The sequence below is a fragment of the Ustilaginoidea virens genome, chromosome 2 (genome assembly GCF_000687475.1).
Source record: "Ustilaginoidea virens chromosome 2, complete sequence".
In the NCBI taxonomy this organism is placed as follows: Eukaryota; Fungi; Ascomycota; class Sordariomycetes; order Hypocreales; family Clavicipitaceae; genus Ustilaginoidea; species Ustilaginoidea virens.
The window spans coordinates 2130052-2153694 of NC_057317.1; the positions used below are offsets into that span (position 1 = coordinate 2130052).

General features: G+C 57.4%; 9 protein-coding genes across 9 annotated transcripts; 5 read left to right on the forward strand and 4 right to left on the reverse strand.

The window, feature by feature from the left end:
* Positions 1 to 2060: 2060 nt before the first annotated feature.
* Positions 2061 to 2369, reverse strand: UV8b_02327 (uncharacterized protein; the record flags this gene model as incomplete). The annotated part of the gene is made up of 1 exon (XM_043139825.1): positions 2061 to 2369. The coding sequence occupies one exon, from the start codon at positions 2367 to 2369 to the stop codon at positions 2061 to 2063; it is 309 nt and encodes a 102-aa protein (XP_042995759.1).
* Positions 2370 to 5117: 2748 nt separating this feature from the next.
* UV8b_02328 (uncharacterized protein) lies at positions 5118 to 5435 on the forward strand (the record flags this gene model as incomplete). Its single annotated transcript, XM_043139826.1, has 2 exons — positions 5118 to 5258; positions 5328 to 5435. 2 exons carry the CDS (start codon positions 5118 to 5120, stop codon positions 5433 to 5435), a joined length of 249 nt encoding a protein of 82 aa, XP_042995760.1.
* A 2679-nt stretch (positions 5436 to 8114) lies between these two features.
* Positions 8115 to 8474, reverse strand: UV8b_02329 (uncharacterized protein; the record flags this gene model as incomplete). Its single annotated transcript, XM_043139827.1, has 1 exon — positions 8115 to 8474. One exon carries the CDS (start codon positions 8472 to 8474, stop codon positions 8115 to 8117), a length of 360 nt encoding a protein of 119 aa, XP_042995761.1.
* A 1135-nt stretch (positions 8475 to 9609) lies between these two features.
* Positions 9610 to 10888, forward strand: UV8b_02330 (uncharacterized protein; the record flags this gene model as incomplete). The annotated part of the gene is made up of 4 exons (XM_043139828.1): positions 9610 to 9949; positions 10059 to 10230; positions 10317 to 10464; positions 10559 to 10888. The coding sequence occupies 4 exons, from the start codon at positions 9610 to 9612 to the stop codon at positions 10886 to 10888; spliced, it is 990 nt and encodes a 329-aa protein (XP_042995762.1).
* Positions 10889 to 12933: 2045 nt separating this feature from the next.
* On the forward strand, positions 12934 to 14428 carry UV8b_02331 (uncharacterized protein; the record flags this gene model as incomplete). The annotated part of the gene is made up of 2 exons (XM_043139829.1): positions 12934 to 13002; positions 13382 to 14428. 2 exons carry the CDS (start codon positions 12934 to 12936, stop codon positions 14426 to 14428), a joined length of 1116 nt encoding a protein of 371 aa, XP_042995763.1.
* Positions 14429 to 15458: 1030 nt separating this feature from the next.
* Positions 15459 to 16034, reverse strand: UV8b_02332 (uncharacterized protein; the record flags this gene model as incomplete). The annotated part of the gene is made up of 2 exons (XM_043139830.1): positions 15459 to 15908; positions 16002 to 16034. The coding sequence occupies 2 exons, from the start codon at positions 16032 to 16034 to the stop codon at positions 15459 to 15461; spliced, it is 483 nt and encodes a 160-aa protein (XP_042995764.1).
* Positions 16035 to 16370: 336 nt separating this feature from the next.
* Positions 16371 to 18367, forward strand: UV8b_02333 (uncharacterized protein; the record flags this gene model as incomplete). The annotated part of the gene is made up of 2 exons (XM_043139831.1): positions 16371 to 17323; positions 17506 to 18367. The coding sequence occupies 2 exons, from the start codon at positions 16371 to 16373 to the stop codon at positions 18365 to 18367; spliced, it is 1815 nt and encodes a 604-aa protein (XP_042995765.1).
* Positions 18368 to 18726: 359 nt separating this feature from the next.
* On the forward strand, positions 18727 to 19803 carry UV8b_02334 (uncharacterized protein; the record flags this gene model as incomplete). The annotated part of the gene is made up of 1 exon (XM_043139832.1): positions 18727 to 19803. One exon carries the CDS (start codon positions 18727 to 18729, stop codon positions 19801 to 19803), a length of 1077 nt encoding a protein of 358 aa, XP_042995766.1.
* A 484-nt stretch (positions 19804 to 20287) lies between these two features.
* UV8b_02335 (uncharacterized protein) lies at positions 20288 to 22213 on the reverse strand (the record flags this gene model as incomplete). Its single annotated transcript, XM_043139833.1, has 3 exons — positions 20288 to 21772; positions 21876 to 21955; positions 22117 to 22213. The coding sequence occupies 3 exons, from the start codon at positions 22211 to 22213 to the stop codon at positions 20288 to 20290; spliced, it is 1662 nt and encodes a 553-aa protein (XP_042995767.1).
* Between the last annotated feature and the right edge of the window lie 1430 nt (positions 22214 to 23643).

Below are 23643 nucleotides of genomic sequence, written 5' to 3' on the forward strand. Positions count from 1 at the left end.
CTGTACAAAGATACAAATATCTACTTTTTTCGACGAAAAAGGACGACAAGAAAGCGATGGACCTGCAAGCCACCATCATGTAGCTTTACCTCGTCGTTGATATGGACAGTCTTTTTTTGTTTTGTCATGATTTTGCAAAACGAGTCAAGTCTTGGGAGGACAACAGGTCTTGGCGTTTGATATGGTTGCATGGATCGGCTTCGTGTACTCGGTACGCTGGCATGAAGGGCAGGGGCAAGGCTGGGGGGAACAGCTTGACAGCCCGGTGGCATGACGTGGGACAGCATGTTTCGTCGGGATAATACCGGCGTCTGTGCAATCATGGGGTCGTGGGATTTCCTGGGGCTATATTACGCTACATTTGGATTGTTCCGGCATCGGAGGGCGATTTTGGACGCGGATTGTCGGATGGACGGCATACATGCAGTTTTCCTGGGTCCTTGCAGAAAATGGCCCCGGGTTCCAATGCCTTGGACGTGGGAGTATGCATTTTTGCCCTTCAGACCGCCCAATTTTCCGTGTTCCCTCGACTCCCGGTCAGGACATGGACGTGCCCGAGCAAAGACGTCTACGCAACGTGTGTTGGCTGTCTGTGCGGCCGCGAAACCCCGAGGGGGGAAGATGTGTCTGCTGCCAGCCTGCGTTGAGGTTATGAAGCCTTGGACAGAAGGCAACTGGCAACTGGTGCTTGGGTCTCGTCATCCATCAGTCCCGTCGCGACCCTGGCTCGCAAGGCCAAGTCAACTGCATGAGAGGCACGCGTACACTTGGGACCTCTGGGGGAAAACCTAGACGACTTGTTGGAAACCCGCTGCGCTGTCAACCATGACATGGCCTCAAAATCGACGTTATCCAGGAGGGTATCCGTATATGGCATCCTTGTGTGGGCACCTGTGCCTGTGGACCAGCTCGAATCACGTACGGAGTACTCCGTACTCGGCATGGATTCTGGTTTCAGAAACAATCGGGCCCGCGGCGTTTAATACGGGCCAAGGGCATCATTTGCCCATGCCATGCCACAGGTGCGACACGAGAGACGGTCGTTTGTGAGAGCCCACCTGTCGTTTCGAAGGCCCAGAGGCAGGCAAGGCTGCTGATTGGTGGTGGGCTGGTGTGCGCTGACAGAGGCCGAATAGTTTCGGCTTTGGTGGTGAACTCGACGTGGTCAAGAGGCACGACCCACGACTCAAAACGATGCCCTTTGCTTGCCAGCTGGAGAGTTTGTGCATGATGACGATGACAAGCTGAAATTATTCGATTTATTCGTCGCCTTCTTTAGTGTGGGCCAATCGGGATTCGGGTCCAAGGCCGGCCAAGGGTGAGAAAAGTACAATGGGCGGGCCCATGTTCAAGTGCGCACCCTGCAAGACCCCGTTACTTGCTATGTTTCGGCCGATAAATTCTCGCCAAAAGCACAGGACGTCTGGAATTTGTAGAGTTGCGGGTTACTTGGTATCTATCTGTTCCAGCACCTGGCAAGCTGGAAGCGGCGAGCGGCGAGCGGCGAGCGGCGATGGCTGGGTATGCGGCATGTGTGTCAATGTCAAGTTGACCGACATGCTGTTTGTTCGACGAGTCCGTCACAAACGTCGCCAAGAAAGCTCCAGTCGGCAAAGTGGCGACGTCTCTCAGTGTAGCCCGGTTGATGGTGGAGGTGGGCACTGGGCTGTAACTTGTCGATAACATTTCCCTGAGCGTTTAACCACGATCGAACATTTGCCTTTCCTCCTCTTGCGTCTGACGGGAGATTCTTTCTCCATCTTCCCTTTTCATGCCCGTAAACAAGACGACGTCCAACCAGTGGCCAGTCGGTTTCTATGGTGCGTGATGCAGCAAGATTTCTTGCTGGGAATAGCGCGGCCAAGCCCTCGAATAATGCAAGGCAAAGTGTGACGGCTGGTTGGTTGTCAGGCACATCCATCACACTATTGATTGCGTTTCAGGCTGGCCACCTCGTTGGCCCCCGGGGATTTTTTCTTTTCTTTTCTTTTTTCTTTTTTTCTTTGCTTGGCCTTTTCCAAAGCACATCACAGGCCGGCAAGGTTCTAGAAATGATGGCCTCACTGACATGCTGTGACCGGGATCCGGGAATCGCGGATGCTGAACTGCAACCCACCCACCACCAGTGGTTCGGATGGCAAGTCGAGTTGAACTGGCGAGTCATCGTCTTCCGGTATGACTCGGGTGTTGAAGCAGAGCCCTTTCTGGCGGGACAAGTTGCCGTTACCATCTACTGCCTGTCGCCCAGTGCCCAGTGCCTGCTGCCCGCTGCCCGCTGCCCGCTGCCAGTACTTCAGTACGTCAGTAACCCGGAGCCGCATGTGATGATTCAGATCGTGCCGAGATAGTCGCAACTTACAGATGCCCATCGAAAACTGCGCCGTGTCAATTTCGACGGATAGATCCAGCCGTTGTTCAGGTCAGACTTTTCGATTGGAAGTGCAACCAGGCCATGCAGGTGCACTGTGCACAGCAGCAGCCATCCTGACTAAGTCTGTGGAAGTCTGTGGAAGGCGCGCCGCCAACCTGAGGTACCTCGGTATCTGCCTCGTACCTCCAACTTCCAAGGTCCCAACCCCTACCTATGTACAACAAGGAGCGTCACGGGACTCTTAAAACGGACCCTCGGAAATCTTGTCCATGTCGCCATTCCGAGCCCAGCGTTTCATCCGCGGGAAGGAGATGTGTGGCGCGCCCAAGTCTGAATGGGGGAGATGCATCCGGGTCTACCGAGTACGGAATACTTTGCGAAATGTTTGCGTCTTCTGCTGCCCTCATGTGCTGACATTCGCCGTTGGAAGGCGCAAGAAGCGCAAGGTCACGTTTGCTGCAGGGCGTCAGCCTATGGGGTTGTGCTCGGTAGAGGATTGCGTCACGAGCGCCGCTAGGCCATGCTATCCGCTGTCCATGCCACGTCGGTGACTCGGTATGGATGCGCAAGGCGCCAAGCAGCCAAAGCCAAACTGCGCCACATCCGAACTTAGGAAGGTACGTGTATGTGTATGCAAGGCATAAGCAGTTGCGCATCATAGCTTGCAGTGCCGCACCCCTCCCCTCCCCACACCCCTAGTACATACCTACCTCTCCTCCTACATAATTATCACGTAGAATTTTTTTTTTTCGAGTCTAGGGAGAGACCGGGCTTTGTCGTGTGGGGTTACTCCGCAATCGGACTCGTTACCGCCCGCTGATGCAGAACGGGAAAGCGAAAGGAGGGAAGGAGCGTGATAGGCACAGTCCCTTTTGGGCGGCAGAAGGACAAGAGTCTGTCTGGTACCACGACTCGACTTGACCAAGGATGATGCACCACGGATGATGCACCACGGATTCACCACGGATTCACCACGGATTCACCACGGATTCACCACGGATTCGCCACGGATTCGCCACGGATTCGCAGAAAGCCAGGCCCAAGAACTCCACTGGCGTCTCATCCCGCTTTGTGCATGACAGACCATACATGACAGAACCAACCCCGGCTAGCCCTGTGTTTCCCCCATCACTACAGAGTACATCCATCACCAACCCAACCCACTCCGTCGATGTTGGTCCGAAGCGGCAACCATGTCGATGCCCGATACGGCTAGCATTCATCTTTCACCCATATCGGGGCTGCCAAGAGCCAATGATGGGGTGCCTGGGGTGCCTCTCTTTTGCTTTTTGCTGGCCCCGGCTGCTGCAGCTGTATGCGCCAACTTGCAAGGCCAAGCCGACCTCAACCTGCATTTCCCTTCCCGACATCCCGGCCGGCACGCTTGCATGCATGCCATGCCATGCCATGCTATGCCCTATCTTTGCCAGGGCCGAGGGCCTCAGGAAAGCTTCGCGGGGCCTCAAGCATACTACATAGCCAATGGCACCCAACTGCTCCGTACAACGCTCTAGTATCCCGGGAAAACAAAAAAAACCATGCGGCAAATCCCCATCGCCACTCCGGTCGCTGACGATCTGCAACGACATGAATCTCATTGTATCACATATATGCACCCCCTTAGACCTACAGGCAGGCTCGGCGTGAACCTTCCAAGTATGCTTCTCGAAATGGCCCGAGATGACATGAAACCTGGCGCAGGATCCTCTCCCCCAAAGATGCTCGCTCGTGTACGACTCTAGTTTTGCGGCACTTGACTTGCTCAACCAAGTCCCCCAAATCCAAGTCTGGCTGGAGATGATGCTTCGGTCTGGAGCCTCCATCATGGCGACTCCCTGACGACTGTAAGCTCTCTGCATCTCGAAAAGGCCAACAAACTCGGACCGCGGCACCCCCCCTCTTTACTCCCGGGCAATCCCCCGAACCCCCTTTCCCCGGTTCAAGCCAGCCGAAAGCAAGGATCTGGGGTTCACAGCGCTCACCCCTTGCTCCCCCCGTCCTAGTCTCCATCCAAAGGTTGCCCTTGTCCACGTTTCTCAAGGGCATCTCTGAGCAAGCCTGCCATTCTGCCTTGATGATAATATGCAAACTATTACTCCAGCAGTCTCGGGCCGCTGACACGCCCCCTGCCCAGATGACCTCGCAATCTCTGCGTCTTTTCACCGTCCCCGAGACCAATATGACAGGTCTCCTGGCTCATGATCGTCTCCGCTCAACGAGACGTCTACCGATCACCACATGCGCTAGATGCCGCGGCCAATCTTGGTCGGGATTAGTCGATGGCCCTGTCACAAACTCTGACCCCTTAGAGGCTTAGACCTGGTCCCTATCTATGTAGTTTACCAGATTCTTGGTTCCCGCCCAGTCCCGCTCGAATAGCAACCATCGTTCCTGTTCGGTCAACGAATCATCTTGATTGATTTCTTTCTTCCTTTACACACTCCCTAGTTCTCGGTGACTCCCCAACCCTTTTTCCGTTTCAACAAGTTTATTTTTTTTTTCTTCCCTTTTTTTCCCTCCGTCTTAGCCATTACATAAATGACAACGGTCCCCACCGGCTTAGACGTTTGGGGGTTCTTTTTATTTCATGCTATAAATATTGCTTTCAACCCGCCTCCTCCGATTGATAGAAAAAAAGGTCTTGCAGCATCTATCAAGCCTGGTTCTTTGACTTCCTTTTCCAATTCATGCCAACCAAGTTTGACGACATCTTCTTCAATCTTTGCTTGAGATAAGCGACTCGAAAATGGTCTTCTCTCAATCCTTCCCCAGCACACAGCCTGCTCCTGCCATGCCTAGTTCATCCGACTTGGACTGCTTATACCCGCCTACTACCCCGACAGCAGAGGCCGTTGGCGGAAGTGGAATCATTTTTACGGGCCCCATGGTTTGTTTGCCATCGGTTTGTTTGCCATCGAAACCTGCCAGCCGACCACAAAGCTAACACCTGTTCCAGATTCCTGGCACTCGATGCCCTACTTGCGCTCTTGAGGGCAAGGAAGTGTGGGTTATCCCGGGCAGATGCTGCGGCTACTGCGGCACACCATGTGATGATGAGCATTGAATGTTGCAACCCGAGGTTTTCTCGTGGGCCTGTTTCTCAGTAGAGTGCCTGCACTAGTAAACGCCTCGAGTTTTGATTCACATTCAAGGGTTTGGCACGGTAGCTGCAACACTATCGTTGCCTCGGACAGACAAGCTACGGCGGAGCGCTCAAGCGGCAATCACGGCGCTTCCGCCTGCATCCACTCCACAACGGTTTCGCATCGGCATTTCCTTGCCTCGTTCCTTCTTTTTTCTTCGGCTGGAGGAGGAGAAAGTGTCAACTTTTAGGACCACGGGATTTTTTAATGGCTCCAAACCAGGGGATCCCTCGCAGCCAACTCGAGGGAGACCGAGATTGGGCATCCGGACTTGGGCGGGGTAGAGGAGGTGGCTCGGTTTATTAGAACCACCACGCCAGGATAGAGTCAAATGAACCATGATTCGGGCTTGCAAGGGCGGGAACCTGGGGCGCCGCGGGCATACAGGCGCAAACTAATACTTGTTTACAGGGCAGGGGATTGGTACGGGAGTTGGTTGCTTGCACGGCCTTCGGCTGTCGGATCTGTAGTTAGATAAAGGGACAAATTTAAGAATTCGCAGACACACCAGACCACCACACAAAGAAACCTTTCAGGCTGGACCGGAAAGGCTCCTCGCGCGATGCAATGTTGCCGTCGATTATCAGTCCCAGACATCCCAAGTCTCCAAGGGGCAACGGGGAAGCCGGCACAAACAAAAGCCAAGCCGTCAGGCAAGCGGATGGTCTGTAGGGACCACATGTACAATCTGCCCCATGCGCAGCAGTCAGTCTCAGTGTCGGTGGCTTCCAAGCAAAGGCCGGCATAGTACATATCCTCCACCCATCCGACCAAGGCGATGTAAACCGTACGCAACCGTACACATCAGCGCCGCCCATGACAGCAACGCCAATCGCGTCTGATGCACACAGAGCTGGGCATCCCCACAGATCTAGATCATCGAGGCTGCAGTGAAACCCCTGGATGGGCTAGCAACCTTTGTACCACTCTGCTGGTCTCATCTTGATCCCGAGAACCCGGTCCACGGAATGTTCCACACGACCGGTGACGGCAACCCCCAAGGGACGCCCGACGACAACAAACCATGGATCCGGTTTCAACACGCCGAAAGCAACTGGCCGGTCAAGCCAAGGGGGAAAAGTTCCGCTCGTGCAAGGATCAAGACGAAAGAGCGCAAATCAAGAAAAAACAGAGGAAACAGAGGGAAGAGGGGGAGAATTGGGAAGGGAGGGGAAGGGGGGGGGGGGGGGGGGGGGGGGGGCGGCAACGTGGTCGGCGTACTGCGCCGAAAAGTTGCGGCGGACTGACCTTGACCTGACCGTCAGTGCCACGCCGAAAATTCGCGGCGGACCTTGGGGACTTTTTCCACTGTTTGTTTTTTCCCCGTTGCTCCAGCCGACGAGACCGGGGTGGTGAATTGGCAAAGCCAGGAGATGCGCACGGCATGGGGAAAGCCGCTGGCGAGTGCGACGGAAAATAAAACAAGGCGCCTTGCTTGCTCCGTGGACGGACGCGCGATGGCTTTCCGTCTCGGTATGGCACGACTCGCTAGAGGCTGTTCTGTTCGTTGGCGGCTTCTTTCCGCGATGTCGACACGATACAGTACGAGGCTGCGCTGGCACTGTGCTTCCGCGAATGACGAATCATATTATCGACGGGTGTACGAAGTATACATTTCGTCTTTCTGGCGAATGGATCTTGGGGCTCATGGTGAGAAATTGGTGGCGACTTTTGCCGTCGCAAGTCTTGGACTCTTGGCAAACGTTTCCAGACCGAGCCCTCTTGTTGATGCCCTTGGGGCTGCAGTGGTGTGTGACTAGCAAGGTTCCTGGTCCTTGGACCCCTTCCTTTTTCGTCTTGTTATTGGGAAGGATAGGGTGGGTGGTGGTCACTGATGACGAGGGCGCACCCCCTTGCGACGGGGGCTGGCGTCGCGGCGATGCGTGGTAACGGCGACATGAGACTTTGGATCTGTTTGAACCTCGGTTCGTGCCCAATCCGTAGTGTCTCGTTAGGCCCTGCCCGGTACTAGGTATGGAGCATCCTAGCCGTGAGGCGTCGACGTCGAGGTGAAAGACAGACATGGCGAGTTTGGAGGGAGGGCGAAGGAACACGCGGGTCAGCAAAGCTCGGCTAGTGTCGCAACCACGTCGATCCCTGCGAGTTCCCCCATATCTGAGCTTTCCCAACTGATGCTCGCAGGCCGTGCGGCGGCGAACAGACTCTGCCAACGCAACATGTCGGGCGTTGGCTACCTGTCCGCGTTGGCAAGCAATGAAGCGTTCTCGGTGGGCGGGCGGGCATGGAACACGGCGAAATAGACGTGGGCAACATTTGTCCAGGGGACGACGGGTGCTGCGGCCGCCTTGTTGAGATGATGCGGATAACTGACGCGCCTGGTGGGCTCCAAGACTGACCCGAGACTGACTGATGACCATTTCTTGGCCGCTCTGGAAAGGAACGATTTGTCAGGAGTCGGAGTCGGAGTCGGAGTCGGAGTCGGAGTCGACTACAAGAGGCCAACGGGATGGGGGATAATGTTGATGCGTCGGCCCGGGGGCAGCTGGCATGCGGCTGGCAGTGTCCGATCACTCCACATGCACGCAGCGCGAGCTCCGGTCCGTCGCTCGTGGGTATTCAGCGCTCGCCCCGGCCACCATCTACATATCTGCACCCCGTTGGCCAGACTCCGCATGCGCAAGCTTCCGTCTTCCGTCTCTTGGCCTGGCCAGGCCGCTGTCACGACATTGGGTCGCATCAACCAGCCAGTCTCGGGCAGGGCAGGGCAGGGCAGGGCAGGGCACGCGAAGCTGTAGTCTTTGTCTCGTTGCCTCCGACAAGGAGTCCAGGACAGGCTTTTCAGGCGAACCAGACCCAGGCCAAGTCAGTTTCCAACGCGTTACATTCATCCAAGGAATGGCATCACGGGACACTATCAACCGGGTCGCGAACCACGTCGAGACGAAAGCACTAGACGCTGCTCGGCTGCCTGGCTGCTTGGCTGATCGCGACCGACCCATTGGCGGATTGGCGGCAGCTCAGCCCTCAGGCGACGACGTCTACGAAATCCCGTCAACTCGGACCGACATGTTGCGCAGCGGCAGCGCGCAGCGTGACATGGTGCTGATGTCTGTATGCGTCTTGCAGCGTCGCGGCCCATGGCCCAGTCCATCGCAGCAATGCGCAACGTCCAGGTGCTACTCCATCCGGCGTCGTTGGAAAGAGTTTGGTCACGACTCTGGGCTCAGGACTCAGGGCTTCCCACAGTAGCTTGACAAATGGTAACCAAGGGTAGGGTAGCATTCCACCCGTCCGTCCGTCCGTCCGTCCGTCCGTCCGTCAGTCAGTCAGTCAGTCAGTCACGACGAGCTATCGTATCAGACACGAGTCCCCCGACAGCCTTGCGAGAGTCAGAGGAAGGTATGCAGGGCCGACCTGGTCGAACCAACTTACAGCAATAGTACAGCAATAATGTTGGCATGCCGACTTGCTGCTGTCAGTGATGCTGGGCCTGGCTTTGGAGCGACGGGATATATCCATCAGTTGCGGGAAGTGTTGAAGTGTCGGCGAATCGAGTTGCAGGAGCTGAAGCTCCGTCGATTCGATCCTCATCCCATCCAAACAATTATCCCATCCAAACATTCGAGGAGAATTTCGCTGGAGCCGGAAGCCCGCTCTTTGCTTGGCCGACACCCTCAAAGGCTCGCTAGTGCTCAAGCCTCACGCCATCTGCCGCTGCCGCTGCCGCTGCCGCTGCCGCTGCCGCCATCCCGGTATTCACGGAAATAGCAAAGGCAAAGTCGGGTCGACCAAGCTTCCTCATTCCCGTCGACTGCTTGAATGCGTAATGCGCGCCGCTCCGGGTTCTGGTCCCAGTTGACGCTCAAGCGTTGTTACCAGGGTATGTACATACATATATAGCGCGTGCAGGCACGGAGTACGCTCTACGGCTACGCACTACGCACTACGCACTACGCACTATGTACATAAAGCTCGATCTGGGACTTACCAACCATCCAACCGGTATGAGTGAGCCCGATGACGCAATGATGAATTTCCTTCTCCTTGCTCCTCCGGGCCCGCAGTATCCGCAGGATCCGCAGGATCCGCAGCCTCCCCTCCCCCTCCTGCCCAGAAACCCCCGCCAGATGGATGATGGCCTTGCCATGTTGCTCTCGCTCTCGTTCGTTCTCGCTCTGCAATTGTTGCGCGTCTCGCACGCCTTTGGCCAAAACATCCATCCAGACGCAAGCTGTTCTCCCGACCTCGTGCCACGCTGTACACCTCCACAACTCTTGGCCACGTCCGTCTCCGTCTCGCAACTTGGTGCCGCGTATTCGCCGCAAGAGCTTCTGTTTCCTTTCCCAACCGCCCGCCATGTCGACCATGCCTGCCACAGGAGGCCACAGCCACGCGTGCTGCAACATTTCTCCTGTTGTGAGTAAAGGATATCAGGCCAAGGGTGTCTATGAGGACATTGGCGGCTACAGGACTTGTAGGGTTCCCCCACTCGTTTGCATGCCGCGTGATTTACGTCGCAATCCCTGATGCTTGCTTTGACGAGTTGCATCTACTTACAGCAACAAACCTTTATTTTCTGCCAGATGTCACGGGCCCAACTGATGCCACCAGAGCGATTGTGGTCATTTACGACATCTTTGGCTATTTCGAGCAGACCCTGCAAGGTTCGGATATCCTGGCGACGGGCGATGGCGAGCACAAGTACAAGGTCTTGATCCCCGACTGGTTCAAGGGCAGCCCGGCTGCCATTGAGTGGTATGCCTGCCAGCTTCCAGCATCCTGCGCAAACCTGCAAAAGCAACAACTATATACTCACCATACCTTGTTTTCTTTCTAAATAGGTATCCCCCGGACACTGCCGAAAAGAAGGAGAAGCTGGGCGAATTCTTCGGAAAATTCCCTCCCCCGGACATTGCCGGCAAGATTCCTGCCTATGTCCAGGCTGTCAAGGACAAGTATCCCGCTCTTGGCAAGTTTGGTATTCTGGGTGTATGTCATGATGCACTCGCCTGCTAAGCAGCACACGCTGCCCTTCCCCCCCATCATTCATGCTCACTCTAATGCTTTTTTTTTTTTCCCCTAGTATTGCTGGGGCGGCAAGGTCGCTCTACTTTCTACCAAGGCCGATAACAACCCGTTTGGGGCTGTTGCTGCTGCGCACCCGGCAATGGTGGATCCAAAGGATGCCGAAGGTGTCAATGTTCCCACGGCTTTGCTGGCCTCTGGCGATGAGCCAGCCGAGGATGTCAAGAAATTTGAAGAGGCTCTCCGGGTACCGAAGCATGTCGAGACATTCAAGGACCAGATCCACGGCTGGATGGCTGCTCGCTCGAATCTGAGCGATGCTCGCGTGAAGGAGGAGTACGAGCGTGGTTACAAAACGCTGTTGACCTTTTTTGGCCAGCACCTATAGTGGGACTTGTGCAAGAACTTGCACGATTGCGGCTCGCAGAATGGACGTCTTGGTTGTGCATTCTTCAAAATGGCGACGACGGCCGGAACTACTCTCGACCGACTGGCAGAAGGGCGTTCCGAGGTTTCACAGACTTTGTATTTTAGCGCTTCCAAACTCGGTGTTTATCTTGTTCAGATGTGTCCTAATGGCAGGCAAGGTCTGTGTCCAAGGCGATCGGCGTCAACGGGGGTTGTCGAGCGGGCAGATGAGTCGTTGGGCCGAGTATAGCAGCGGTTAATGCCAAAGTAGTCGCGGGAACTTGCTGCCATGGGGCGGAGTGTGGGGAGGGAAGCCATTTGAGAAAAGGGAAGCTCCATGAGCGAAGCAACTCATCACCCGGCTCATGATGCGCCTTTCTGTACGTGACGTCGGACCAGATGAGGGCTGGCGGGATTCGTAAGGCTGGTGAAAAGCTCCGTGAGGCAGCTCACTTGCAGCAGCAGCAGCAGCAGTAGATGCAAGATGCGGCGTCGTGGAGAACGTTTATGCGTGGAGGACCATGTCCCGAAAGCCGTGAATACCTGGTCCGTCCCGAAAAGTGCACTTTTTTTCCGATGCAACATCTCTCTCTGCTGCTAGCTTTTCGCAAGCGCCGCGTCAAAGCCGCCAAGTCGCATGTCGCATGTCGCGGGCATCGGATACACCCGGCCGCGTCGTCATCAACCTGCCAACTTACCCACTTGCGAATGCGGGATTAGGTTCGCATTCATCGGTCGCAAGGTTCCTTCGGAGCTTTTCGACTCGGGGTTGGTTGCTGCTCGGAGAAGCTTGTTTGCCGTGCTGTCCCCAAGCACAAGCACAAAGCACAAGCACAAGGCACAAGCACAAAGCACAAGGCACAACAAGGCATAAAGCATAAGCTCCGGCAGTTTGAAAGAGGGGCAAAGGGGACACATACAGTCTGAGTCTGGTATGTACGTATGTACATGCAAGCACGACCACCTCGGCTCACTGCTGGTGCAGGGATGATGGATGACGGACCTGTGGTCAACTTCCACTGGCTGGGCCAGGCTGGAGCGGAGCTTTAGAAGGGCCCTTGGGCTGTTGTACGCTGTGCCAGGTGCCGACGTTCAGCGTCTCCTCTGCGCTGCAAACTCCCCAGCCTGGATCGGCGCAGGAGAGAGGCAGGCCCGGCCACATTGATACATACAGTACATGCAGGCATCAATGATGGCATGGCATAGGCTAGGTAAAGTACAGTAGGCACAAGGCCAGGCACAAGTTGAGGCCACCAGTGCAGTGCAGCAGGCAGGGCAGGGCAGGGCATCTTCATCTTCACAACCTCCTGAGCCAATCCGCCAATCCGCCAATCCTGAGCCAATCAAGCAACAAACCCACATGCGCCAGGCCCGGCCCCCCTCAAAGGGCAACAAAGAAAACCAAAGAATTAACCAGACATCATCCATCGACGTCTGTCTGCTCATGCTGCTCATCCCTGATTCGCTCCGGTTGCTGGATGGATTTCTTCAATCCCCTTTGCTGATGTCTCTCCCTCACAGCTGCATGTGCCTATCGGGTGGCCGCCCGCAGTGCACCCCCAGTTGAGCCGACCCAGTCGACCCTCCTCCATTAACCCTTCAATTATTTCCTCAATTGCTTCCTCCCTTCCCTGAAAGCCTTCCCTGGAGGGCTTCCCTGGAGGGCTTCCCTTGGAAAAGGCTTGATTGAGAATCACCCGGCACCAACCACGGAGCAGGCAGCGGTTGGCAGCAGTCGTCCCTCTTCTCTCCTCCCCCCCCCCCCCCCCCCCCCCTCTCCGGATCAAACCACCTAAACGATTGATTGACCTTGATTCCACCCCGTCACTGGCGCTGGGGGGCCCCGTCGGTCTTCATCACACGACTCCCGTTGCACACGGGGGGTTTAACCAGGGCCACCCGAAAAATCTCAGCCTCTTCCTATTATACCCTCAACGGCGCTGCCAGAATCACCCCCAGCCCGGATCCTGTTTTGCGTCTGTCCCGCCTGGGCGCTGTCGAGGCCAACGAGGGCAGCGGGCCGAGATGAATTCTGCCTCGGGGCGTGCCGGCGTCATTCGCGCTCGTGACGATGCTTCCAGCATGGACAAGCTGGTAAGTCAAGGCTGACCTGCCAACCACACCACAGTTGACCCCTTTGGCCTTCCCTTTTGATGCCCCCTTTCCGCCCCAAGGCAACCATTGGGAGCGTCAATAGTCGCACACTTGCGCCTGCCGTTGCACGCTCCTTTTTTCTTTTCGGGTTGTTTTGCTGCCTTTTCAGCAAAAAAAAAGAAGAAGAAAACAAAAAAAAAGGAAAAAGAAAAAGAAAAAGAAAAAGAAGCAACCGTGGTCTTGTCGCCTGTCGTTCTGCCACGCACTAGTCACTCAATGGACCAAAAACCTCGTCATGACACACTCACGCACGCACACAATGACTGAGGCATTCTCGGCTGACAAAGTACATACTTGCTCGCCCGCCGTTTCTCTCCAGGTTCATTCCGTCCTCGACGATATACTCTACAATGTCATTTCGGACTTGGCCATGAAGGTTCACCGGGACGAAAAGACGGCCAAGGCCACCACGGCGGCAATCCGAGTCGAGAAGATGGCGTCGGACGCTTCCGCCAGCTCGTCGCCCGACTCACGACCCGACATTCGAGTCGAGACGGATTCTGCCCTGTACCAAGATGGAAGAGTCCTGCTAAAGGGCAACCCCCTCGCGACAATACGGGACATTTTGTGCCCCAAATGCCAGCTACCCCGGCTACTGCACCCGACCGACGGCAAGGGAGCCCGAAAGCCCGACCCGGCCGTCATCTACTGCAAAAAGCACCCTTACATTGACAAGCCGGGCTGCGACATTTACGGCCAGAGCTGGGTAGCGCCGGGGCCCGGGCGAGGCAAGAAGAAGAAGGACGTGGAGAAGAAGGAGGACGGCACGCCAGAGCAGCGACCCCCCAACGTGCTCTCCTTCCCGTCGGCAACCTGCAGCAAATGCAAACGATGCATCCTCGTCACCCGACTGAACAACCACATGGGCTCCTGTATCGGCAACAGCGGCCGGAACGCCAGCCGAGCCGCCGCGCAGAAGCTCAACGGCAATTCCCAAAACGACTCGACGCCGCCGTCGTCGCAAAAGGCGACCCCGACGCCGGGCTCCCGCGCCGGCAGCCCTCGAAAACGAGACGCTAGCGAAGACGACGCAGATTCGGACGCGAGCCACCAGAAGAAGAAGCTGAAGCCCTCGGCCAGCAGCAGCTTGACCAAGAAGGTCATCATCAAGACGAAACCCACCTTGAAGAAGAAGGACAAGACGAAAGGGGCATCTCAACTGAGCCAGGAGCACAGGTTGGATTCGGGCTCCCCAGCCTCGAACGGGAGAGGGACGCCAAAACCTTCAACCAAGAACGGGAGCCCTGTCAAGAAGATCAAGACGGCCAAGCCGGCCCATAGCTCGCCAATGTCCAAGACTGGGAGAGATGTTGACGCCATGTCGGAAATATCCGACGCCATGTCGTCGCCGCCGCCGGGAAAGTAGGAAAGTCCAAGAAATTCCTTCCATCACGGCAGGGAGCCTGGGGGCCAAACAAAAAAAGAGAAAAAGAAGAAGAAAAAGGAAGCATCTCTAGCGGCTCACATTACACGGAGAGTGATTATTGGTCTCGCTGCCGCATTTCTCACATTGCGCATTACTGCTTTGGACGATTGCGCCTTTGCTACACGGAGTCTAAGGACGGGAACATGATGACGGATAATCGGTGGCTTGCAACGGCAAGCAAGGCATGAAGTAAAAAAAAAATCATGACACTGGCGGCTGCCCACCAACACTACTTTGGATACAAAACTACCCCGATGGGGCTGAAGGGAAAGCATGGATATAGAAGATTGAAGACGTGTTCGTCTTGTTTCAACTCTGGCAGGAAAAGCAGCGTCGTTTTTGTGTAACAATTTCCCCCCCTTGGTTTTTTTTTTTCTTTCTTTCTTTTTTCTTTTTTTTTTTTTTTGATTCAAATCTGCATCAAGGCGAGCGGCCGGAACTTTGGCTACTGGGGTGGATGGCAGGAAGTTGGTTGGAACAACTTGCCAGCATTGATGGACGATTTTGCGCGGGTCCACGGAGTTTGGGTGTTTTTTTTTTTTTTTTTTTTTTTTTTTTTTTTGTTTCAACTCGTCTGAGTGCGCGCTTTGCTTTCCTTTGGCTGGGATTTTTTTTTTTTTCGTTTTCTTTCTTTGTATTTTTGCCCCCCTCATTTTTTTTTTTTAATTTTTATTATTATTCTCCCGGGTTCATTATGCATTCTTGTTCTTTTGCGGCGGGTGGAATAGACAGATTGTCTCGATCTCCTCGACGTGGATGCATCTATACGATTATAGCTTTTCAGACTGGGAGTTTTTGCGGCGGCATTACATTTTTCGATGGTGTTTGCACACAGTACATGCATGATACGTGGTCTATGATGCTCTTTCCCCCTCCTTCCCTCCCCCCCCCCCCCCCCCCCCAAAAAAAAAAAAGCCCCGAGACGCCAAAACTCCAAACTCCCAAGCACGTCAGACATGCCAAGCGGCCGTCACTCGTCGCCGTCGACGAGTCTGGCCGCCACGATGCGAATCTCCTCGAGCGGCCGGTCCTCGTCGCCCGTCTTGACCATGCCCATCCTCTTGACGACGGCCATGCCGCTCTTGACCCTCCCGAAAATGGTGTGCTTGCCGTCCAGCCAGGGCGTGGGGGCGAGCGTGATGAAGAACTGCGAGCCGTTGGTGCCGGGGCCCGAGTTGGCCATGCTGAGGATGCCGGCGCCCGTGTGCCGCAGCGCCGGGTGCGTCTCGTCGTCGAACGTGGGGCCGTAGATGGAGGAGCCGCCGCGGCCGGTGCCGGTGGGATCGCCGCCCTGGACCATGAAGTTGGGGATGATGCGGTGGAAGATGGTGGAGGCGTAGTAGCCTCTCTGCACGAGGGTGGTGAAGTTGCGCGTGGTCCGGGGGGCGTGGCTGGGGTACAGCTCGAGGACGACGGGGCCCTGCGACGTGGACGGGACGGGATGGGATGGGGATGAGTGAGCAAAATCGTGGGGCGTGGAAGGGGGGGGGGAAGCGGGAGCGAAGGAACGAACCATTGTGGTTTCGAGGAGCACGTTGGAGGCCATTGCGGTGAATGTGGTAGTTTGGATGTGGATGTGGATGTGGTTGTTGGTGTACGGAGTACTTGTTGGCATGGAGCGAGCGAGAGAGCTGGGCCGGCCACCAGCTCGAGTCGTGAGTCGTGCAGCTGGTCGTGGCGGGTGGATGTGGATCCGCAACCCGTCCAACACCTGGCTGGCTGGGCATCTTCACGGACGGCCTCTCACGCATGGCATCTCACGCATGACATTGACGCGAGAAACAAAACCACGCGCGCTCGCGGGTTTCCAGCAACCCCTTCTGCCAGAGCCGCATCATCTGCCTTGCCGTTCCTCGTCCTCCTCCTCCGTACCCCCGCCGCAATGGCAAACGCCACGGAAGTCGACGTGCTCAACGCCTCCGCCGCCAGCAGCAGCAGCAGCAGCAGCACCACCACCACCACCACCACCACCACCACGCCCCTCCAGGACGTCGACTTCCTGCTCCTCGAGCTCAAGCTCGTCCTCTCCGCCCTGGGCATCATCTACCTCGGCTCGCACGCCGCCCTGCGCCGCCCCCCCTCCGCCGCCCCCCGGCGCGGCTCCGGCACCGACGCCGCCCAGAAGCAGCGCGACCGCGACCGCGACCGCGACCGCTCCTCCCTGCAGGGCCTGGAGCCGTCCGACGCCATCGTGTTCCCCCTCATGGCGGCCGTGGTCCTCGTCGCGCTGTACTACCTCATCCTGTGGCTCAAGGACCCGGCCGTGCTGAACAAGATCCTGAGGTACTACATGTCGACCGTCTCCGTCGCCAGCGTCCTGACGCTCTACGCCCACGCCATCGACCTGGCCGCCTCGCTCGCCTTCCCGACCTACTGGCGCGGCGGGGACGGCCTGCTCCGCCGCGCCGACCAGACCACCAGGACCGTCGCCGTGTGCGACGACGTGGGCAACGCCGCCCCCGCCGCCGGTCCCCCGCCCCCGCGCAGTAGTCCGGTGCCGGGGCCCCTCGGCGGCCTGCTGGCCGGCTCCGAGAGAGCCACCGGGGTGGCGTGGGAGCTGCGCGGCCTGCTCACGAGGCACTGGCGCCTCAGGCTCTTTGTCCACGGCGTGGGGGAGGAGACGGCCAAGGTGCGCTTCTCGCACATGACGGCCCTGCTGCTGAGCGTGGCCACCGCCCTGGTGTACTTTTCCACCACGTCGCCCTTGCTGTCCAACGTGCTGGGGATCGGCATGTGCTACAGCTCGTTTCTGATCCTGTCGCCCACGGACCTGCTGACGGGGAGTTTGGTGCTGTGGGGGCTGTTTTTCTACGACATCTTGATGGTGTTTTACACGTGAGTCGGGGGTGAACCACCCAACCATCTCCCCCTGTCTCTTTTTTGTTTCTTTTTGTTTCTCTATCCTTTTTATTTTTCTCCTTTTTTTTTTTTTTTTTTTGGCGTTTCCAGCTATTGTTTCCTTGACAAAGAAAAAATAAAAATACCCCGTCTGGTGCTGACCACTCCCCCACGGCCAGTCCCTACATGATTACCGTAGCCACCACCCTCGACGTCCCCATCAAGCTCGCCTTCGAAGCCGGCTCCCGCAAGAGCATCCTCGGCCTCGGCGACATCGTGATTCCCGGCATGCTGATCGCCTGGGCCCTCCGGCTCGACCTCTGGCTGCACTACGTCGGCAAGCTCAAGTACGAGCCGGCGAGCCTCCGCATCGTCGAGCGGGACCCCTCGACCGGGCTCGTGGCGCAGCGCAGCGACACCAAGCACCGGCAGGTCAAGGCGCGCTACGTCGAGGTCAAGAACCGCTGGGGCGACGGGCTCTGGACGCGCGGCGGGCGGCTGTTCCTCCGGCGGCCGCGGCAGCTGCCGGCCGACCTGGCGGCCGCGCGGTTCCCCAAGGTCTACTTCCGCGCGTCCATGGCCGGGTACGCGCTCGGCATGGCGGCGACGCTGGCCATGCTGCTGGTGTTTGAGCGCGGCCAGCCGGCCCTGCTGTACCTGGTGCCGGGCGTGCTGGGCTCGCTGGTCGCCACGGCCCTGGCGCGGGGGCAGCTGGGCGACGTGTGCCGGTACACCGAGGACGGGAGCCTGGACACCGAGGACGTGGTGGTGGACCTGGACGGCGACGGCAACGTCGTCAAGACGGTGGGGGTGTGCCGCGACGGGGTCGTCGACACGACCAAGCGCGAGGGCAAGGGCGAGGCGGACGCGGACGCGGACGCGGACGCGAAGCCCAAGGAGGAGCAGGCGGGAGAGGGAGAGGGAGAGGGAGAGGGCGAGGGCAAGGACGACGGGACGGGCAAGGCGCGCGAGACGGGCGGCGGCCACAGCGTGCTTGTGCTGTCGATAGAAGCTCCCGCGGAGCACGACGAGGAGTACTAGTCCATGTTGGAATAGAAGGCAAGACGGGGGAGATGCCCCGGCACTCGCCAGCTAGTCCCTCCGAGACCACCAGCTTCACCCGCGCCAACAAACGGCGCTGCCGCTGCCGCTGCCGCTGCCGCAGGTCGCTGCCGCAGGTCGCTGCTCGCGAGTTGCTAGCCGCCGCGGCAACCTGCCCGGTTGTCCCGTCAACGCCGGCCCCCCCACCTGCCCCACCTGCCGGCGTCAAACCGCAGATTCCAGCCGCCACGCCTCCGTTCACAATGGCCACGTGCCCCCCCCCCCCCAAACGCAGCGCTTGAAAATCACCGACGCCGAACCCATCCCCCGTCGCCAAATCCATCACCACCCACCTCGCCATGTCCCAGCCCGCGCAGCTCTCCATCCGCTCCTTCTTCGGCGCCCAATCGCCCAAGTACGCGCCGCCGCCGCCGCCGCCGCCGCCGCCGCCGCCGCTGCCGCCTCCCCCTCCAACCACCACCACCACCACCACCACCACCACCAGCCTCCCCCGCGAGGCCGCCATCCGCCCCGTCGCCGCGCACGACGTCCCCGCCCTCCGCAGAATCAACTCGCTCCTCCTGCCCGTCGGCTACCCGGACTCGTTTTACGCCCACGCCGTCGACTGCCCCTTCTCGCGCGTCATCACCTGGGCCCACGACGGCCAGGAGCCCAAGGTCGTCGGCGGAATCGTGTGCCGCCTCGAGCCGCACGCCCGCGACAGCGGCAGCGACAGCGACCGCGACAGCGACCGCGACAGCGACCGCGACCTGTACATCCGCTCCCTGTGCCTGCTCTCGCCGTACCGCTCGCTCGGCCTGGTCGCCGCCGCCCTGGACCGCGTCGTCGCCGCCGCCGCCGCCGACCCCTCCCTGCGCGTGCGCTCCGTCGTCGCCCACGTCTGGACCGACAACGAGCTCGGCCTGCGCTGGTACCGGCAGCGCGGGTTCGCCACGGACCCTGCCCCCGTCCAGGGCTACTACCTCAAGCTGAGGCCCGACTCGGCCTGGCTGGTGCGCCGGCGTCTCCCCGCCCCTGCCGAGTCGCGCTCCGCCGGGTCCGACCAGCCCCTCGGGCCGAAGCACGTAGCCCCAGGGCCGACCGCCGCTGTCGTCAACTTGCCTCCCCCGCCTACTGCTGCCACCGCCTCGCCATCGGCCCCTTCATCTACGAAATCTACTCCTCCTCCTCCTCCTCCTCCTCCCCCTCCGTCCACGAGACCGAAACCTGTCACGGGCCAATCATACCAGAACCAGCGCCCGGACGGAGAATGGAACGATTTACCCGCCGACATGGCGCCGCTGATGACCAATCTTCGCAAGTCGGCGAGCGAATCTGCTTCAGGGGCTGCGTCAGGGGCCAGCTCAAGAAGTAGCTCCACAGCGCCGCGCAAGAAGAAGGATCGGTCCTACCCTGCCGGCGCGTTTGGAAATTGAAGCCGTCTTGCCTTGACCGGGTCGGCAGACGGGAGGATCGGGAATAGATGCCCAGGATTTTCTGGCGCAATGGGAAAGAAAGGCTTTAGCGACTAATTTACTCACTGGCCTTGTGTGTGATACCCAAGGACCTGGGCGGCCAGCCATACGAGCATCAAACTCAAACGCGAGAAAGATACAGATACGCAGCATAAAGATTGGAGGGCAGATGGGATCGCGTAGAGAGCTAATGTAAAGAAAGCCTGTACTATGACTGACTATACACGTTTTGCAAGCACGAGCGCATGAGATGATGGATATTTAACACTAGCATTGTAATTGATATAATACGCAAAAGTCATCCTGCCACCAAAGAGCTAAAAGGGGAAAAAAAAAAAAGAAATAAAGAAAAAAAAACTCCATTCCCATTCCCATATATCTTCATCTCCCTTGGCGTTGTTTTGTTGCTTTGCTGCTGCCTGACGGCCGGCCGAGTCCTCCTCTCTCATCGTTGCCGTCTGCTCCACCAAATGGCGGCAATCGTCACGGCCGCCACTGCTCCACCAAGCAAGAGGGCCTTCATCGGCAGCGGAGCATCCTCCACCGCCGGCACGTTTGATGGAATCTTCTCCAGACGTCGTTTAATGTCGCTTCGCAGGTCGGCCAGGAAATCCCCAGGCTTTTCCATACGCGCCGCAATCAGCGCAATCAAGGCGGCGCCCACTCCGCTGCCATCCTTGGCGATGCCAATCCGAATCTTGGAGGCCCCGGCGGCCCCGATTCCGTCAATGGCAGCAAGCGCTTCGAAAATCATGTCTCGGAAGAAGGGGTAATGCTCAACCAAGCTGCCGTCAACCCCAATGTCGATGACCTCCTCCTCTGGGTCCTCGAGCTTGCCGGATTGCAGCGCGACGGCGCCGATGGCGACGGCGGACAGCCGGGCTGCTCGGCGCGCCACCGCGTCGGAAATGGTCTTGAAGGCCTGCGCGTCCTCCAGCGACGGTGCGTATATGTCCAGCGACTTTTCCAGCTCTTGGCGCAACGAAGACAGCTCCGGAGTCGTGTCCGCCGCAGCTACCGACATGATGGCGCTGTCGAGGCCCCATGCCTTGAAGATGCCCGACTTGGGGTCGATGCTCGTTGTCGTGTGCCTGTCGTTGAAGCTAGAATTGACGTCGCGGAAGAGATAGATGTCGTCGTGCTTGATCATGTCAACCACGGCCAACCGAACGATTTCGCCCAAAAACATGCCCGACACTCGTTTTTCAAACATTTGCATTCCGGGATTCACGCTCTGGGCATCCAGCGCCTTATCCCACGGTGTCGAGGGCAGGACGTTGAGCTGATTATCAAACGAACCCCATTCGGTGTTGATGACCATTTCGCCGGTCGACGCGTCGTACTGTCCCTCGATGGGCTTCTTAATGTTGGCCGTCTTCTCAATGTACGCGCCATTGGTCCCCGTCCCGAAAATACCACCCAGCAGTGAGTGATGCTTTCCGGTCGAAGTGTATGATCTCGCCATCAGAGTGCCGACAGTATCGTTGACAAGAGCGGCTACCTTGACCGGGAGGCTGAGGTTGTCAATCTCGTCCTGAAGCAAGCGGCAGACATCCTGGCCCACGGCGTCGGGAATATCGAAGCCCTTGGTCCAGCGAATGAGGTTTCCCTTGTTAATGGCTAGTTGCTTCACAGGAAAGCTAAAGGTGAATCCCAGACGGAAAATGTGCTCGTCCCTGTAACCCATGGGAGTGCTAGCAGTCGCTCTACGGCGTACGTGGCTCTCAAAATGTTCGGCATGGTGTTCTCGAAGGAAGAGCTCAATCTGCTTGGCCAGGAATGCGAAAAGCTCCTTGGCAGTTTTCGCAACCATGAGGTCCTTGGGAATGGCGACTTTATTGTACGTGAGATTGAAAGTCGTATCGCCATTTAGCATGATGGAGCAGACGCGAAAGTTGGTGCCGCCGAGATCAACCGCAAGGTACAGTCCCTGCAGCGATTAGTTCTCCGAGTCAGTCTTTACTGTGCCGCGCCGCCTGGCATGAGAAAGAATGCATGTGATGCGCATGCGACGAGGGAGAGAAGATGCTTACCTTTTCCGTGCCGTTGGGCACGCCGGTGACGTAGGTAGGGATCTGGCTCAGGCTGGTACCATCTTTTTCTAGTCCTTCCTCTAATCGTGTCTTGTTAGCTATAAGACAAGACAAGCCAAATTCGCGCGATTCCGGAAAAAAAAAAGAGCGAAAAAAGCGAAAAAAGCGAAAAAAGAGAGAGATGGAGAAAAAGAAAAAGGGGGAAAAAATTACGCAGGTCCCAGTCTCAGCGTCTACCTACTCATTTGCTTCAAGAACTCAACTACATGAGCATTGACATCTGCATCCGAAAGTTCAAACTGCGAGACGACTCGCTTAGTTTCTTCGGCGAGGGCCATGGTTAGAGGTCGGGATACTGGGGCCAACACGGGAAACGATGGGGAAATCGGGCAAACAGGATCGGTCGTCTCCAGGACGAGGGTGGGGAAGAGTTGAAAACGTCGGGGCGTGGAATACTGAGAAGGCAATAATAAGGCCAAGGAGGAGGAGGAGGGGAAAAGAAATGACGATGGAAGCTGCGAAAAGGAGAGTTTGGCCTCGCGGAGCACAAGATGGACAAGCTGCTGGAAATATTAGCGGGTAAAATTGGCAAGCGGACGAGAGCCGGGATCCAGCTGAGCAGCAATAGTAATAATAAAACGACGGGCGGATGAATGACAGAACAGATGTGGATGGGGGGTCTGGTATGATGTAGTGTGGATGGAAGCCACTTAACGGTGATGCGGGGGAGAATGGCCAAAGCTAGCGCCACCGACCAAGCAAAATTGAAATTTCAATGGCTGGCTGCGGGTGCAAGCAAGCTGTCGAGACTCGGCTTTGGTGCGGAAGTGGGCTTTTTTTTTTTTTTTTTTTTAACCCGTGTTATGGGGGTGGTCGAGTGCAGAGAGCTCAGACCAGGCTGAGGAGCGACGGGTAGCAAGCAACTAGAAACTTGTTGCTCCACCACGCAGAACGGGAAACAGGTCGGCGATCAAGACGACGACCCAGCAGGACGGGGATGCTCAGGAAGCAAGAGTTTGGGGCTCGCAAAGACTCACCACAACCACAACAAGTAGACACAGCCACGTCGCGAATGGGCTGAACCAGCTGGCCAAATTAGCCCCTGGACTGGCCGTTTGCCTCATGCTTCCCTCATCCGCATGCGCATCCGCATCCTCCAAGCCAGCCCAGACTCTGGCGCCTACCAGACTCTAATAACCCTCGTGTGTGTAACAGCGTGGTTCGCACGGTATAACCGTGGATGGATTTTGCGCAAAGTCGCAGACCAAGGCCAAGGCTGGCAGGTTGGTGGTGTTGGTGGATGTTGCTATGTTGCTTTCCCTCCACTGTCCCCAACCACTCACTGCTCCGTACTCCGTACACCTGCCGATACAGTTTGCGATAGTGGCTGCCCGTCCCGTCGTAGGTTTCGCCTGTGGTGGAGTTGCGGCCGCTAACAATCAAGGTCAGCTCCCACTTTTGCCAGTCTTCTTTTCCCTGGGAAGCCCTGGGAAGAAGCGCCAACGAAAGAATCGTCTGTTCGCTACCGCTTCCCTCGCTCACAGCGTGGGGATGCAAGCTCGCCGGGGTGAGCAACTTTTTTTTTTCTTTCCCCCCCGTCTTTTTTTCTTCTCTGCCTGTTGAGGAGGAGCCTGCCGGTATTCATCGCAGCAGTGGGAATGGAAACGCGCTCGCATCGATGCAACGCAAAACCTGCTGCCCCTGGCCCTTCTTCTCTATTGCCGACGTACCATGGATGGGCGATTTGCCAAAGAAAAATGGCCGCGAG